Raw genomic sequence first — 18,952 nt, forward strand, 5'->3', positions numbered from 1 at the left:
CTGTGGGCCATGGCCTATTACTGGGCCATGGCCTCCTGGCCACCGGCCACAGGACAGACTGGCTAGTATGTGCATGTGCTCATACTCATCCCTACTTGCACTAGCACCACCGCCGCTATGCAAATGGGGCACTGTGTGGCAAAAACAGGGCACTATGTGGTAAAACAGAGTGCTGTGTAGTGAAAATGAGGCGGCACTAGTGCCCGCGCAGCAAAAATGGGGCAGTGCTAGTGAGTTTACATTCTGCATGCGTGCATCCCTGTTTGTGTGTGCGCACGCATGTGCGTAAAATGCTTCCCCATCCCTTTCTCTCCAGTCCGCCAACCAAGAAAGGTTGGAGACCTCTGCTTTAAATGGCTTGGCTGCGTTTATGAGCTTAATAACTGATCTCTTCATCCCTTCATCAAACCCATGGGAGACCGCTATCCTGTGACACATGTGGGCAATCTGTGGAAAAGTTCTGAAGATCCAGTTGACTCACCGGTTTACTCATTGATTCTATAAAATTGCTGCGATTATTGTCTTCACTCTTCTAGAGACATATTTAGCTTACCAGGCCTCCCCTAACAAATTCATTTCAGTTTTGCTTTATGCTGATAGCACAACCCCTCTCTCCAAAAATCAAGTGGGTTCAGCTGCAGCCTTCAGGACTTTGCAAGTTTATTACAAAAACATATGAGATGATTATGAACTCTTCTAAGAGACATTGCTAATCTTCACCAAAAGGCTTTCCAGTTATACTTATCACTATTACATAAATAATATCAGAACAGAACAAACCAAAGCCTTTAAATATTTAGGAATTAGTGTACCTTTCAGCTATTTGTTTCTGGACAGAACAATCAAAAGTGTAAGGTTCATAGGATTATTGACAGAATTGTGTATTTTCCAGGCAGTAGAGATAATAGCAATATCCCTATTGCTATAAACATATATATCCAAAGTGTTTTATGGTTCCCAGGTTTGCTTTTATAAAAGCCCAAGATCCCTTGAAGCAGTCCAATCAATTTTTTTTTAAAATAAACAATATATCCTGAATTCCTTGGGTTATATCCAATTCTATGTTATGACTGGAAATAGGGCATACTTTTATAAAGGTTCACATTCTACAATATGGCAAATTTTTGTGGCAAAAGTGAAATTTGATGAGGATTTTTTGACCTCCCTGATTACTTTGGATATTTTATCTTCCTCTTGGAAATAAAGCATTGAGCATGATGCTAGATAAGTGAGATATCTTCCAACAGACTGGAGTTTGAGAGGGCCAAATTACTTGAAACAATAGTCCTTGAGATGACCTTCACACCAACCTGATCACAATCTCTTTGTATTTTGAGGATAGTTTGGGTAAAATACTGTTCATTTCCCCTAATTAAATGATCAAATCTCATATTTGTTGCACTAGGTACTTCCCCCACTCCTGGTGAAATTTAATATATAGCCATATATATTAGTAGAAGGAAGATATAACAATTTTCAATCCAAGAGAGATTATGTCCTTGCTAGTTGAAAGATATTGAATCTGTTTTGCATGTCTTATTGCTCTACCAATTTACACAGCTTGGTGCTCAAACTTAATATCCCCCTTGCTGTTAAACTATCTTGGCTGGTTGGATGTGGAGAAACCTTGCTTCCTTTTGGCTGAATAATCTAGAAAATAGATAAGGTTTGTGCAGTTGTTGCTATGGGGAGGCAACTGTTCAAATATTAATCATTTACACTTGCCTGTTTGTTTTAGACAATATAAAATTAGCACGTTTTCTTGTTTATTGGCAAACTTCTATATTTAAAAAAACTTAGTGATTCATTTTTTAAAATAGACTTTACTCTTTGCCTTTTCTCTTGCTTTAGTTTTATATTCTGCTGAAAATTAAACTAAGCAAAACTGTTCCTTTCAGTGATAATTGCCCTGAGCTTGGGCCCCTTCCCATGGACTACAGTGACATTTGCCCTTTCAAGTGAACCCTGAAAGTAGAGCACATGTCAAATCTTGCTTTGTTACTTAGGTGAGATGGATGGTGTAGACCAGGTGTGTCAAACTCGCAACTCACGTGAGGTATCGTGACGTATCGCAACTTTTTTTCTATTGCTGCCAATGGGATGGGCGTGGTTTCAGCATGACGCATCCGGCCCATGGGCCGGCAGTTTGACATCCCTGGTGTATACATTTAATAAATAAATGAATAAAAATCTATTGCATTTTGCATCTTGTGTTGCATGTTTTTGAATTTAACTGAACTTGATTATGAGCTTCAATAAGAATTTATGTATTTGTTTTTTAAATACATCTAGGGATCAGACATTTTGACCAATCTTTGAGCTTGTGAATATACAAGTGTTTTGACAAATTGCTGCTGCATTCAAATATCTACTAAAGTTTACTTATTACTTAATTTATATATAAGTTTTTTATCCTGCCTTATTATTTTTGTCTAAAAAGTAGTTCAAGGCAGTGAACATAAATAATACTCTTTCTTTCTCCTGTTTTCCCCATAACAACAACCCTGTGAATTGGATTGGGCTGGAAAAGAGAGCTTAGCCAGCTTTCATGCCTAAAGTGGGGCTAGAACTCACAATATCCTGGTTTCTAGGACAGCACCTTAACCACTATACAAAACTTGTTTTTTTTCTGGTGAGGTAAAGAGAATGACTTGAAGTATTCGTATGCCATGTTCCATAATTAGTTTTCTTTCAAAGTTCTGGTTGGATATGAGACTATGTATCACATAATTGGAGTAGTTTTCTAACCTTGGCGCTACTCTAGCTTTCCTCACCTGGGAATTCTCAATCAATGTACCATGATAAGAAAATCTAACATAGTGAGAGCATTTTTGGAAGAAAGCAAATGGAGAGGTTTTAGAGAGAAAGTTGTTTTTTTTTAAAGCCAAGGATTATTTCAGATTTGGGCAAAGTAATTGGCAATGTGAGATGGCAAAGCAGAAAAAACTAGCTTAGCAGGATTGTAGAGTACAGCCTGATAGAAGAGCCAACTGTAGTGTTGCCTGCAGAGAAAACTAGTAATTTAGCAATCTTACTGTGTGTAAAGAACTACAGATAACAACAGAGTGTAACATACAGAGAGGTCTTTATGTTTTGCATGCAAGTGCTGCTTTAAAGCTTTAGAGAAAATAAAGAGTGAGAGAAAAATGTTAATCTAAAGACCAGTTTGAAACAAATGATGAGAATAAAAACTTTTCTACTTAGCTGTCTGCTGAAACTGAATGCACTGAAAGCTCTCCAGAGGAGAGATAATGCCAAGAAAACAAAGGAGGATTCTTTCAATAGTATTCCTTTATTCTTAGAATTTGATCATTAAAATAAAATAAGAGGTGACTTCAAAATATATTTAGAAAAACAGTTTTAAGATGCAAAGCAGAGGAGAGAAAGGAATGTATGATTATTTTGATGCCAAGTGTTCCTTTGATTATAACTGTTGAAAATTGATGACACATTTCCTTCCATTTTGAGGTGAGACATGAAGAAAACTGTACTGTACAGGCTGAATAGGCAATGAAAAACAAAGGACTTCTCCCAAACTTCCTCCAGATCTAGTTCATCCTATATTAGCACAGTGTTGGTCACATGCTGTGGGTCAATTTAAGGAAATGCTTGCTTATACAACAGAGGAGATTGTTTAGAATGACAGTGGAATAACAGATATGAACAATTGGCAACTGAAATGTTATTGGAAAAAGTTTACTGTTCTGAAAGAAGACAGTGATAGTTAGTTTCGTGCTCCTGACATGAAAATTGCCAGGATGTGTCGATATTGTTGCCAGAAGTCAAGCTCACTACAATGATAGCTTTACTCTGCTGATCCTTACCGTATACTTGTGGTCCTTCAAAAGGAAGGAGAGCAATTTACAACGCATTGCCCCCAACAATCTGGGTCCTCATTTTACTGACCTTGGAAAGATGAAAGGCTGAGTCAATCTTGAGCCCTGTCAAGATCGAACTCCAGACTGTGGGCAGAGTTAGCCTACAATACTGCATTCTAACCATTGTGCTAAACCATTTTTTTAAATGAGACATGGTTTTATTTTTGAAAAATGTAGTTTTTATAAAAATAAAATAAACCATATTAATATAATATGATTTCTATTCTCTCTTAATTTATTTCTTCCAATAAAGAAACTTAAGCTAATAAAAAACAAACAAAAAATAATGGTGTATCCCACTTCTCTCTTTCTGTTCCCAAGGATGATTTTATGAAGGATTGCTCTTTTTAAGGACTTGGCTGAGCTTATGTTTCTTCTGCTTCAACATTCTTGAGTCAGATGGTATATTTTCATAGTCAAAGGAGCATTTCTTCCTGTTCCTGGATCCCAAAATGTCTCCTCTTCAGAGTCACTAGTATTAAACTTAGTTTGTAGAAAAAAAATATAATGGAAGGAATATTATTGTACTTTACATGTGCAGCTCCTGCATGTCCCCAACAGCTGACCTGAGTGTTGTGGTATGTGCTTGAATAGGTTGGAAAATAGAATGAAACCAGCAAGTGAGGATTGGAAAAATTATCACCCCCTCTTCCATTCTGATTATGGAAGGGGTTGCCTTTTGAAATAGAAAGGCAATTTTGTAAGAACCTGGTGGGAGTAGTTATAGAAAACTGCTATAGACATATATCTTCTTTGCATTCTCTCTGTGTTGTGAGGAGAAAAATGTTAAACATCTGTGTGCAAATCTCATGCTAATTGAGGTGATGCATGTGATTCCCACCAATTCTTGTAGCTAGATTCTGCAGCTACTGTCTTGTACCAATATTTCTGTGGAGTAACAAGCTGAAACTCAAAATTATTCAAAATACAGTATTAGATAAAAATGGAGTACATGTTATATTAATTTATGTTTGAAAATTCTGTACTTCAGTTCTTACAATATTTATGTTCCACCAAAAATTGATAATAATTGATTATTATAATGCTAAACCCAAAGGGCATTGCCGATTTTTAAATGTTAGGAATGAGACTATTGAAGATTATAATTAAATCCAAATATATTAAAGCCATGAGCATTTACAGGACTTTGCAGCTATTCTAAAAATGATGAAAGGAGCATCATGCCACATGATACAATGCATATGGGTGAGATGCATTGTTGTCCCACAAAAGGCAATCACAACAATGCAATGCTGCTTTTGTCATTCTGTTCTCCCCTTTTGTGGATGCCACTGTTAAAAGTCCAAACCAACCATTTAAGTAGGTTACCTATATTTATGTACACTTGTAATTTCTCAATTGTTTCTAAAAATAGGTAGCTGTTCTTTGAATTTAGAATATTTTGCATATGACTAATTATCTCAATCATTAATCCATGGAGAAAATTTTCTCCGCTCATGGTTGCTAAAGTAGTATGACTGGACATAAATAGTAAATAACTTACTATTGTAATAGCCACAGCCAGAAAAAGTCTCTAGACTACCAATAATTTGACTGGGGGCGCTAGGGATTGAACTGTAGACTTGATGAGATCTTTAATCTCTTAAGTGGATGATGACACTGCAGATGATTGGTGAAGTACTGTATGACCTCTTTTTCTCTTTGCACAGACAAGAAATACTTGTACAGAAATGTAGCTAAATGTCTATGGAGATGCTCAGTCATCCAGGTCATGGTTGTCCAAAACGTGCTTTTTCAGGAGGCTAATAGCACCTTTGGGACAGAAATGTAGCTAGTTGAAGCAATTTGTGTCATAGCAAACTTGGCAAGCTTTGCATTGCAAATTCTTCCACACATGCATCTAGGATTTGTGGGTTGTATCATTGTTATTGTTTAATCAATAGTGTCTGCCTTTTCTCTGTATTCCTACTTTAACGTTTAAGATAAAGAGGACAGTTTTATCTCTCTAGTCTTATATTGCTAGTTGTAATGAACAGTCACTTATCTGGGTTCCCAAGGTATTGACCAGTTATATTAACAGACTATTTGCAGGTGCTGTCTGTGAGAGACCAGGATTGTCCTAAAAATACTCTTGGCAGAACTTCCACTGTCTAAGGTTATGATCAAGTTCCTGATAAACCATCTCTGGGGGTTATTATTTATACTCTCTCTGTGTTAGGAAAAGTATAAAAGAATGGGAAAAGAATCAGACACTTTGAAACTTAGCTCAGCCCCAAAGTCTCAGGAGGGTATTGCACAAGTACCATTAATAGGTCCACTTGCTGCCATTCCTGGGGTTCATGGCATGCTGAAGTATATTTTTGCCTGATAACCCTCTTGGTATATTTTCCCCTGTTAATCCTTTTAGTATTTATTAAATACAATCTTTTTTTAGCCATTATACCTTGCTTTAAGCCTTTTGCCTTCAAATTCTAAAGAACCTATTGGCTCCTGATTAGCCACCTGGTACCAACACAAAATGAGAACCAAGAGTTATATCGTACATGTAAGTAGCTTCTTTGCTTGCCCCATTATTCTTAACACACATGTATGCAAATTAATGAGTTCTTGTGGGCTAATATTTTAACATTTTTATGGTGTTAAAACAGGTGTCAATACCAAAAATAAAAGCGTGATAGCATTTTGGACATTTCATGTGGTTGAAAAAAATGCAACAACAGGCAATTGAAAGAAGATGAAATTTGGCAGTTTTCTTGGGGAGGGAACATTCTGAGTAGTTAGGTTGGCTATAGGAACTGTGGGGGAAAGTGACCATGTCATACTTGAATTCCCCATAGTGGAACCACAGATAACCAAGTCAGACTGGTGTTTTAGAGTTTAAGAGGAACTGACTTCAGATAAATTTAGAGAGAGATTAGGAAGGATTTCATGGATAGAAATCCAAAAAGGTAAAATAGTTCAAGATGCTTGAAAAATTAGTTAATGAAAGCCCAAGCAAAAATAATACTGTCATTATTGTCAGCCATTCAATCATGTCCAACCTGCAGCCACTCTGTGAGTCAGCACACTTCATGCCCCTCTGTCTCACATTGTCTCCTTCACATCTACAGAGAAAGAAAATCAAGACTCCAGATGAGACCAGCATAGTTGCACAAAGGGCTCTCTGACAATCTGGGGGACACAAAAGTCAAATATAAAAAAATGGAAAGGGGCACATAACTAAAGCAAAATACCAGCAAATAGCCTGAATCTACAAGGAGGGAGTAAGGAAAACTAAGGCCCACAATGACCTAAGACTGGCAACTGATGCCAATAATGATAATAAAAGTGTTTATTTCAATATATAAGGAACAAGAAGAAACTCAATGAAATGATAGGTCCACTAATGGGAGAAGATGGCAAGAAGGTGACAGGCAGCAGGCAGAAAGGAGGATTGCTTAATTCCTTCTTTGTATCTAGCTTGTATGCAAAAGGAAGAAAAAGCCCAACCTAACAAAAGCAGCACCAAGGGAGATAGAATAGATAGACAAGTCATAAGAGAATACCTATTCATGATCCTGGGGCTATAGCAGGGAAAGTACATCTCCTGGTTTCCATCAACTGATATTCCTTGACTAATTCACACAATGCCAAACCTGCCTGTATGTCCAAATTGGACAGGTAGAAACAACTGGGAGAATACAGTTCCTTAGGTAACCAAGTCATGAAGGGCTTTAAACCAGCAACTTGATAGATAACATCTAGAAAAATAAATAAACAATAAGCTAGTTTATTTGATCCCATGGATCTATGCCACTGCAATGCAATCCTATTCCTGTATTGCCGTTCTCCAGAATATTCATATATTGGGTTGATAAATGTATGTTTGGGCAGATAGAAAAAACCCACTAGCCTTCTGAACAGTTGTAATGATTGTAGCACATCTAAAAGAAAAAAGTTTTATAGATATCGCTTAAAAGAGAATAGCAGTAGCAATAGCAATAGCACTTAGAATTATATACCACCCCATAGTGTTTTACACTATTCTATGGCTGGTTTACAATGTCAGATAATCCTCCAATAATCTGGCTCCTCATTTTACTGACCTCAGAAGGATGGAAGGCTGATTCAATCTTGAGCCTCATCAGGGTCGAACTCCTGGCTATAGACAGAGTTTGCCTGTAGTACTGCATTCTAATCACTGTGCCACCAGGGTTCCTAATGGTCAGAATATACAGGGAGAAAAGAATGCACTAGACAGGTAAAACCAATGAAAATATAAAAAAAACTATATAATAAGTAGTTCAATATTTTTAAAGAATTCTTCCTTATGGCATTGTGTCCTATATTCTGAGAACAGCATTATTCTGCTACTTGTAATATAGGATAAAATGTCTCTGGGAAGAACTTAGTAAAATGTATTGCCCCTAATGAATAAGCAGTCTATTTTCAGCACACCAAAGACACAGTTATCTTCTTGTGCATTCCATGCATAACTTCAATTATAATTATTTGTCAATTATTAAAAACATTAAAATCATAATAGAGAGTAGCAGAAAGAGATTTTTTTTTGTATTTTTAAAGACAGTCCATAAGAGAACTAACCCAAATCTTGCTCTCTCAGGATTCAGAGATGATCTCCCTAGTGTTCTTTGTGGGGTATTCTCATAAAAGTGTATACAATGGCAATCTAAGTGGTCTGATAATTTATTTAAAAAACCCATACAATAATCTTCCCAATTGTTAGCTTCTTGGTATGCTAGATGACATCTTAAACAATGTACAATAGGTGCAGAGTGCCAAGCTAATCTAGACAAAACTTTATATCTTAGCTTCCTTGAAAATCTGAGGAATATAGTAATATAACTTATTTTATATCTTAAACAGCCAAACAGCCTTAAGTACAAAAGTGCCTTCATTGTGGTTCACTGTAACATTGTCTCTTTGGCTTTGTTAAAATGAAGGAGTAGCAAGATTCACCCAGGTTACCTGTGTCACTGCAATTCTAGATAACTTGAAGCCATTCAGCACATGCCCTTCTGCTCATTTTTAGAGATATCTGGAATATTCTTATTCTCCAACTATTCGCCAAGGGCAGCATGGTGGCTCAGTGATTAAGATACTGGGCTTGTGGGCTGGAAAGCCAGCAGCCCAGGTTTGACACCCAAGCACCACGCGACATGGTGAGTTCCTGTCCTTGTTCTAGTTCCTGCTAATCTAGCAGTTTGAAAGCATGCAGATGTGAGTTGATAAAAATGTACCATTTCTATGGGAAGGTAAGAATACCCCATGACGCCATGCTGGCCACATGACCTTGGAAATATCATGCTGGCTCAATGGCCTTAAAATGGAGATGAGCACCACCCCGTATAGTTGGCAATGACTAGTGGAGTAAAATTCGCAGGGACTCCTTTACTTTTACCTTTATTCATCAGAGCATAGATACCAATTTTACATCTCCCTACTTCTAACTCATATGCCTCCATAATATATAATGTTGCCAAATTCTGTACAGCAGACTGCACAAGTTGCCAGATTTTGACTACTAGTTAAAGCTGATCAAGCTTAGCCCAGCTCACATCAAACTACTGCTATTTCTAATTGGTAACTATTTCATTTGGGAAATTTTATTGCTTCAATTTACTCCTTTAGCTTTTGTGTAGCATAGATTTGCTTTTTTAAAAACCAGGCTTATATTATTTATATTTCTCTTTTTTATTCTATAGTCATTGCCCTAACAGTTCTTATTTTATAGTATTGATTCCATAAGCCTTGTGTTTTCACTTTGTCTTTGCAAAGGCATGTGCTTGTAGTAGCTGTCTGACTAGTTCCTGCAGTTTTCTTAACATGATTTTTTCAGAAGTGGTTTGCCGTTAACGTGCTTTCTAGAAAGTGACTGGCCATAGTGACCCAGTTGGTTCTGTATATGGTTCTGTCATGGTCTCCCGGTTCTAGCCTTATGTCTTAACCACAATACCAAACTGGCTCTCTTTAAAGTTAAATAAACATAATTACAATCCTCTCGTGAAAGATCAAAACAAAACTCAAGTATGAAGACTTTACTGTAATTTGTTATTATACCTATAAGGAAAATAATAGTTATTTCTTAAAATCTGTTTTTGTAACAAAAGCTTCCATTTTCACTATCTATTTGGTTTCATTCATGGGCAAAAATTCTTTAGTTATTTATAAATAATTCTTTAAACAACTAGTATTACCAAAACCATAAAAGTAAACAAAACCGTGATGGAGGGTTAAATGTACTTAGATATAAAAAATCTGAAATACTTTGATGCTTTTTAGTTAAAACTATTAAGTTATATTAATCCAACTCAAAAGTAAAGAGTCTAGATGAACTTTTTGGAAAAAGGTTGTTTTATTATATGGCTTATGTTAAAAAATGTGCTCGTTTTTAAGGTATTGCTAGTCTATTAAACTGATTTTGGGATGTGTTAAAAACAAACTCATTATTGCATTAAGATTTGGGGGATTGTAGTCTATTAGACAGAGAGCTTAGTCCAACATGAGTCTGATTTCCTGGATGCGTATACATACATTGCACATACACACAAAACTATTTTTGATCATTGTTCAAGATTGATTTTAGAATGTAAAGACTTTTACCACAATTTAGATGATGATTACAGATAGTACATATAACTGGTGTCTTCCTGGTGTCTTCAGTACACCAACTGAAGTCACCACTTCAGTACACCAACTGAAGGTCAATATCCTCATAAATAGCATAATAATAATAATAATAATAATAATAATAATAATAATAATAATAATAATAATAATAATAATAATAATAATAATAATTGTTCTATTTCATACCTATGTGTGCTTTGTTCTATTTGCTACAAAAGACTAATTATTATTCCTCTGGAAATTGTTCCAATATTACATTTCTAAGCCATTCAACTTTGTCAACACCACCAGTTTTGTTTGCTATTTTTTTTCTATTTCTCCAGCATAATGTGTGTGTTTTTTGAAATGTGAATAATGAATCTCCTTCTTCACCTGGTTGCCTTCCAGCTACGTTCCTTCTCAGCTTTCATTGTTAAGTTATTATATCAAGTATTGACCATAGAGGTCCAGCACACTTGAAAGATGCTTGGTTGGGAAACGACGTTCTAAGTAAAGCTTTTGTAGTCAGGTGAATGCCACCCAAATATTTTAGCAGATTAACATTTGTGACAAGACTGATACATCTTATTCTGTGGTACTAAGAAGTCTGTTATTGTTTGTGTTTCAGTTTGTTTCAGATCTATGTGCCAGCAACCCTTGTCACCATGGCAACTGCACTAGTAATGGGGATGGATATCTCTGTGTTTGTAATACTGGCTATGAAGGTACAAACTGTGAATATTCATTTTATGGTTCCCCAGTGTCTGGGTGGACAGAATCAGAGTTGCCAAGTGAAAATAGGCCAGGAGCAGCCACCATGGAACCGGACATTAACCTCCCACGAGCCCAAGCAACAATGACATTACCGACATGGGAGCCCAAGGAGGGGCAGAAACTTGTGGATCTGAAATGGGATGAAGTAGAAGTAAGGGGTTTCTTTTTTAAAAAAAATATGTACCACAAATTATTTCTGAATGAAATCCAGTAGAAGCTTTAGGAAGAGATTGTCTGTATGTGACCTTAAAAAAAAACAACTAAGAATTCTATTTGTAAAATTTAAAGCGGCAAAGTGTTAATTACAAAATTGTCTTAGAACTCGGTATACATTTTTAAATTTGTAATATTTTTCTGAGAAATTATTAATTTTAATGAATGCATTGTTGTTGATTTCAGATTATATTTATTACTAAATACATAAACTATTTAATACTACCAAATGAACATTTGGGGTATAGAGAAATACCTCATTCTTTGGAATATTAAAAGAACCATTTTTTGTTTATTTTCCTCTTTTAGTTCTGCAATTTTTAAAACTTTTCTCTTGATATTTGTTTTTTTTCAATAAAATATCACAGAAGAAAATGGGCTTGGAGTTAAGTAAGTTTGAAATGCATACTGCCTGCATAATTACTACTTTTTGTATGCATTATAATATGTAGCATTATATTCAGTTCATGATTTGATTTCATTGAATGGCAAAATACAGTACTGGATCTTCATCAGATTTCAGTTTAAGAGTTTAAGGGAGTTTTCAAAAGCAAACTGATTTTTTTTTAAAATTTAGATTTAATTTCATCATAAAAATAGAATTGTAAGATAGATTGATTTTTACACTCTTTAAAATCTATTGAAAATATTAATTAACTGATGCTGTTTTATTTCTTATGTCCTACACTGAGAGAAAAGAAAATTATATTTTACATTAAGAAAGGGTAATTTTAGTATTTCAAATATTTCCTTCCATTTCTAAGAATTTGCTTTGTATTATCCATTTGTATGTAAAAAGATTTCTAGGAGAATGTGAATGTTTTGTATTTTTTTGTAATAAGAGAATTGGGCTGAACAGCCTAAAATCTGGGAGTCAAAAAGAAAAGAAAAAAGAAATAAATGTTGAGAACATTTGTAAAATAGGCAGGAAATATTCCCAAGGACAACTTGGTAGTACCTCACACATCTCACTGAGGTACTGCTGAATTTGGAATCTAAATCAATGCAGAAGACATATTAATACATACTTTGTTAACGCTTTTTAAAGAAGCACTGCCTGAAAATGAAAGATTTTATCCACACAAATAAACAAACACCTTACAGTATTTTTTTCCTCCTTGGCAAGTAATAATGACCCTAGTTTATATTCTGAAAAGTCCTTCCTCACAGGAAAAAATAATAATAATTGTTCTTCTTGCTGGGATCAGGTGGCAAAGCACTGCTACCTATGATTTGTTTATATTCTACACTATACAACAGTAAGATGCTGAGAGATGCTATCAGCTATCTTGCTGTGTGTTCCTGAAAGCCAATGAATTTTCATTACCTGCTTTTTTAAAGTATTGTGTTGCAATTTATTAGGAATCTAGGTTGCTACGATATGAAAAGCCCTTTGTGTTTTTCTTAAGAAAACCAAATCCAAACCAATAACTTTTCAAGGTGAGCTTTTTGTTTGTGCATCTGTTGCTCAATAAAGGTGTAGAAAGTAATTTTTCAAAATATATCCATCACATATCTTTCAGTTTTATCACATTTTTAAACCAGTTTTTTGTTCTGTTTAAAAACTATTAGTTATTTAGGATGTCTCATATTTATGCACACTCTTTTTAGATAATCCCTGATGTAGCCTGTGGAAATGCCAGCTCTAATAATTCTGGTGGGGGTCGCCTAATATCTTTTGAAGTTCCACAAAATACTTCAATAAAGTAAGAAACTGCTGTTTTGTATTATTACAAAAAGGTTTTAGATAATGTTGGTTATTGAATCCATCATTTGAAATCTTGTGAATAAATGGAAAGAAGATGACAGGAATATGGTGTAAAAACCTTATGATATCTTATGTCACAATTGCTTCACTGATTTCCTGTTCCCATAAAATAGCTTGTCAGTTTTCCAGTTGTGCTGTCCAAATGTTTGAATTTTTATTGATTCATTGGGATACATGAAAAGCTTATATTTGCCATTGTTTTCTCATTCATGGAAATAGGGTAATGCAAGGTCTTTGAAAGAGATGCTTTGGAGCATGCAAGGGCCCATATGAATCCCCCCCCCAGATCATTAAAGCAGTTGTGCTTTTTTCCCCAAGTTCACATGGCTGCTTTTGGTGTTGACTCTGTAGTCTATGAATGCAAATGCATGTACAACTTTTTTGCTTTACCTTTTCCCACAATCCTAAAGGGAAAAGTCAACAGGCAGCAGATGCTTTTCTAAGAATGGATTAGCCTTTTAGATATCAGTGCTTCTTAATTAGTTGGAAAGTATAATAGTTTACATCCAACACAAAGAGAGTGCACTAGACTGGGAAATATTATAATAGATTAAATATAGAGCTTTCCCTCATCTGCAGATATTTATTGTTAGGAATCCTAGAGTTTTCAAGCAAAAGAAGTAGAAGTCAAGTTCCACGATATCTTAAAGAAGAGGACACAGTTATTTTATTATTTGCCATCAAAAGGAAGTATCTGTCTGGAAGACTTAGCCTTGTAACCTTATTATCCCAAAGAGGTAACTTTGGAAGAGGCAACTTATGTTAGAAAGTATGGTGGAAGTGGACATAATGTTGAACTCAACTTGAACATTGGTATCTAACATAAAATGGACATAATATATTTAAGACAATTAAATTCTTGTTTTGAGCTCCCAACTCTTGTATATAGTAGTCCCACATTTGGAACACAGTATTTAAAAATATTTGGCTATTCAGCTGAAGATGCAGTGGAAGAATAAGGGAAGAAATATTCATTAGAAAGAACTATTCTTCATTTACAATGCTTCTTTTAGGATAAAAAAGCCAATTCTTCCCAATAATTATTTGGGAAGTGACGTGAAACCCAAACCCGGTGTCATTAGTAAAAATATGGCTTTGACCTTGGCAAAATTAATATTTACAACATAGAGAAACAAAGCCAACTCATAATTGCTTTTTTAGAACTATATAAATGCTAAATATTTAATAGTTGTACTTGAGCCAAAATAATGTGATTAATTAGAGCTGCAATTTTAATCTACTGTGACTGATTGACTGGAGGTGCCTTCCAAGGTTACTGCTCTAGAAATGTGGGACTATTAAATTTTTGCTGCTGAGAAAGCAGTTAATGGATTGGATGTGTATGCAGACATTTATAAGCTTTATAATCGTTTTCCCTTGGATTTAGTGTCTTCAAAATTACTTATTGATGAAATATATATCTTTTTCTAAGCTTGACATGTCTTCCCCCTTCCCCTGCCCCGCCAGTATTTATATTTACTCAGCTACCAGTTGCCTCTTCACTCATGTTTTTCAGCCTGACTTTTCCTCCTTCTTTCTTTCTTTCAGTTTCCTGAGTTTCCAGTCTCTTCTTGGTCTATATTTTAAAAATATTCACGATGGCTCTCTGGTTCTCAGCCAAGTTTTGATTGTTTCTTCTATTATTGTCATATTCTTGAGCTCATTGTTAACTCATGTGTCCTTGACTCCTTTGCCAGAGCCTTTCCACCCATCGTGTGTTAAACTTTGTTGTTTATTAGATGATATTTATAGGTAGGAATAGATTGGCCTTCCCCATCCTAGTGCTGTAGGAATTCCTATCCCAATATGGGCAATGGCAGCTTTCCCAACATGTATGGAAACTGAGGATACCTACTGAAGAGGAATATTTGTACATATAATGCTACTGATTTAAAACTGTGTGATGGCTACAATTCTCCTCTCCATATAGTTAACTTCTTCCCTAGTTAATAAGTTCTAAGAACTCCCTAGTCCAAGGAGGTCCCATTATCAATGCAATGTTGCTTGTATGCATATTTTAACTTTTTATTATTTTGTATTTCCAAGCTGCCCAGAGCCTATGAAAAGGGCCAGCTATAATACATTTATAATAATGATAATAAATTGACACAACAATGTAATATCATTATCATTAAAATATTAATAGCCAATATCATTATTATTAAAAGAGACATGGCAAGGCAAAGTATTACATGGCCAGTACATTAAAAAAAAATAGCAGGCAAAGCAGATAACAATATCTGTCAATGGCTAAGAGCAAAAAAGTTGAAGAAAGAGACAGAGGGGCTGAATTCTGGCTGCACAAGACCAAGCTTTAAGAACAAAGCCAGAATTGAGAAGACAGCAGCAAACGGCAAGTGGCACTTCTGCAAAGAAGCTGAAGAAACAATGGATCACCAGGTTAGCTGATGCAAGAAGATTGCACAAACTGACTACAAACAATGGCATGACAAAGTAGCAACAATGGTGCACTAAAAGATTGGCAAGAAATACCACTTTCCTGCAAGCAAGAACTGGTGGGACCACAGAATAAACAAAGTAATAGAAAATGAAAAAACTAAAGTGCTCTGGGACTTTAGAATTCAAAAGACAAGCACTTTCCACATAAAAAACCAGACTTAACAATTGTCAATAAGAAAGACAAAAAAACCCTGTATACTGGATGTTTCAGTACCTGAAGACAGCAGAATAGAAGAGAGAAAAAAAACTAGAGAAAAACACAAAATACAAAGACCTGCAAATAGAGATATAATAACTATGACAAAAGAAAGCAAAGTAGCACTAATAATTAATGGTGCGTTGGGTGCAATCCCAAAACAACTGGAACACACCATTGGCATTGACAAAATCATCATCAGTCAATTGCAAAAGGTAGCTTTATTTGGTGCAGCATACATCCTATGATGGTATTTTTAACACCTTCAAACAACATCTGCCTATCTCAGGTCCTTGAGAAGGGTTCTATAGGTAGGAAAAAATGCCATATCCAGTCTGAACATCTGTCTGACTGTGTGACCAATCAACAAGTTGACTAAAAATCAGTGGTGGGATTCAGCCGATTTGCACCACTTCGGCAGAACCGGTAGCTAATTTTTTGTTACCCAGGCCCAGAATGGACTTCCGGAAGCAGCATCCACACAGAGAACTGGTTGTTCACATATTTGAATCCCACCACTGACCAAAATGTCAGAAAATTGATGACTATTCACTATGCATTATATCCCTATAGCGATAGAGTGATAGACTTATATCTACCCTATGAAAATAAAGGCAGAAATTTACTTCAAGTCAAGCAAACTGTCAAAAAGAAAAGCATGTGGTGGCTGATTATGTAAAAAGACTTCTAAGAACAAGAATTGATGCAAGTTAAAAAATGGAACTTACTAAATGCACAGGAAGCAAAACATGAATACTGAAATAGTGTAATAGAAACATGAACCAAATGCTGGCAAGGAAAAGCATTAATGATCAATTTCTACTAAAGATCAGGAGAAAGTGGATAAAGATAAAACCTGTCAATGCATTACAACTAGAATATTAAAAATAAAATAAAATCCTGAAGGTTGATTTTGGCTGCTCAAGAGCAAGTTGTTTGAACAAATACAATCAAGGCCAGAATTGAAAAATCAAATGATTCAAAGTGCAGATTGTCAAAGAAGCAAAAGAAACAGTAGATCATACACTCAACTCATTCAAGGTCAAACAAACTGTTTATAAATGATGACATAACATAGTCACTCTGATTACTCATTGAAACATCTTTAAAAATTATGATGTGCCAATAATGAAAAATTAATGGGAACATAACATTGAAAAGGAATATAAAATGAGCAGATTAAAATATTGAGGAATTTCCTAGTAAAAACTGATAAATAGAATAGAAGACAAAGAATTAGTGAAGATCGCAAAGATCAAGATCTGAAATTTGAACTTGAAAGATTATAGCATAAACCAGCTGTGGTGCCATATAAAAAATCTTTGATGGCACTTAGGAAACCTGTACATTTCCATCTTTCAATTACAAAAGACCACATTGCTTGCATCCACACATATACTACATCAATATATTACAAAATTCTAGGTTCTTGAGAAGAACTCAGTGTGAATGAAAGCCAATTGTTGATAACAATTTGATAACAACAGCACAACAATATTTTCTGGTAAGTCTAATACTGTAGAATTAACATGTCCTCACTTTTGACATCTTTCAGAAGCATTGGAATTAATGAGAAATTTTGTATCAATTAAGTTATAGAAATATGTTTTTAATGTCATGACTAATGTTACATTCTCATAGAAAATGTTTAAAACACTTGTTTTCACCATGATCTGCTTAATATTTTTATTTTTGTCTTTAGTATAAGGCACGATGCCACTGCTTCCCTTATCCTACTATGGAAGGTGACCACAGAAAGGTTTAAACAATGCTCACTTATAGATGCCACAAGCATTACTCTTCTCCAAGCAATGGGTGGACTTGTCCTAGCAGAGGAGATGTTGGAATTGGGAAACAATTATTTCATTGGTGAGGTTTACTAATGCTGTTGATTTTTATATTCATAAAGTATTTTTCTAATGTATTGAACAAATCATAAATGTATAGTTTATATTAAATCAGAGTTGCTATAATAAGTCATAATAGGAATAGGAATCAAAAATCTGATAATTTGTCTTTTTATTATAGTAATGCACTACGGATAAGATTACTGTGAGATATGATTTGGTTTTTGTAATGGAATATGTCTATAACGCTTCCTTTAAAGTTTATCTAGGAAAATGTAAAATGCTGATAGGTAACAACCATCAGCAACATATGATTTTGATTCTTTGGACATTGCATTGACTTCTAGGAGGCTTCAAAGAACAAGAGATCATGAAACTACTTTAAAAAAACACTTTTCCTTTTGCAGGGTCCAGGAACTTCAGATTTTCACTATCTCCTTTACTATAAGAATATTTCATCTTTGATGAAAATGACATTAGGATTAAAGTTCAGAAAGCAATATTAAGTTTCTTCACCTCAGTCTATTGCTTCATGAGAAAAAGAGATCATAAGAGATCTGTCTTCATAATCTCATTCTTCTCTATAACAGAAATAATTTACATAAAAATTGCATCTGTTTTCTAAAACCTTGGCTGTTCATTAAGATTGAAAACATTATCTGATAAGTATCTCAGTTATATTCAGTGATGCCAAATGCTGTGGATAGCTTAGTTGGTTTCCCAGTCTGATATTCTTGAGATGTGGTAGACATACATTATTATACTGGTTATGAGATTATGGTAAATGAAAATCCAGTACATTTATGAAACCCTGTATTAAAGACATAAGACTTTATGACTTCAGGTGAGCGTAACAAAACATGTGAGGAACAGAAAATGGCATTTGTTTTGTTGTGTTCATATGCATTAAATAATTGAGACAGGGAAGTAAATATAGTTCTTGTTAGCAGTATTTTTTGCTTTTTTAGCATGCTCACTAGCATCAGCAATATGGACAGCAATGGACAGCAATATCTTTGTCCATTTTTAGAGTTATGCTGCTGCAGTAATTGATGTACTGAATTCTTAGCAATTTCAAACTGTAGTGTTAAAATGGCAGATATTTCAGTATAAAGCATCCTCTTCTCTTAGTTCTGAGTTGGAATGTAAGTTTGAAAGTTAGTCCATCTCATCTGCCTCCACTTTAGATCCTTACTAACTAGAAGGAATAAACTATTAAGGTTGCTATTTATTGTTGTAGCATAAT

General features: G+C 34.9%; 1 protein-coding gene across 1 annotated transcript in view; it reads left to right on the forward strand.

Moving 5' to 3' along the window:
* Positions 1-9,073: 9,073 nt before the first annotated feature.
* The window catches only part of DNER (delta/notch like EGF repeat containing), a 53,284-nt gene continuing 43,405 nt past the window's right edge, over positions 9,074-18,952 (forward strand). Inside the window, exons 1-4 of the mRNA XM_015816303.1 lie at positions 9,074-9,094; positions 11,005-11,373; positions 13,047-13,141; positions 17,562-17,728. Of these exons, the coding sequence (XP_015671789.1) occupies positions 9,074-9,094; positions 11,005-11,373; positions 13,047-13,141; positions 17,562-17,728 (652 nt within the window). The remainder of the gene's footprint in view (positions 9,095-11,004; positions 11,374-13,046; positions 13,142-17,561; positions 17,729-18,952) is intronic.

This window comes from Protobothrops mucrosquamatus, unplaced genomic scaffold (genome assembly GCF_001527695.2).
Source record: "Protobothrops mucrosquamatus isolate PMUCROS unplaced genomic scaffold, P.Mucros_1.0 scaffold420, whole genome shotgun sequence".
Classification (NCBI taxonomy): Eukaryota; Metazoa; Chordata; class Lepidosauria; order Squamata; family Viperidae; genus Protobothrops; species Protobothrops mucrosquamatus.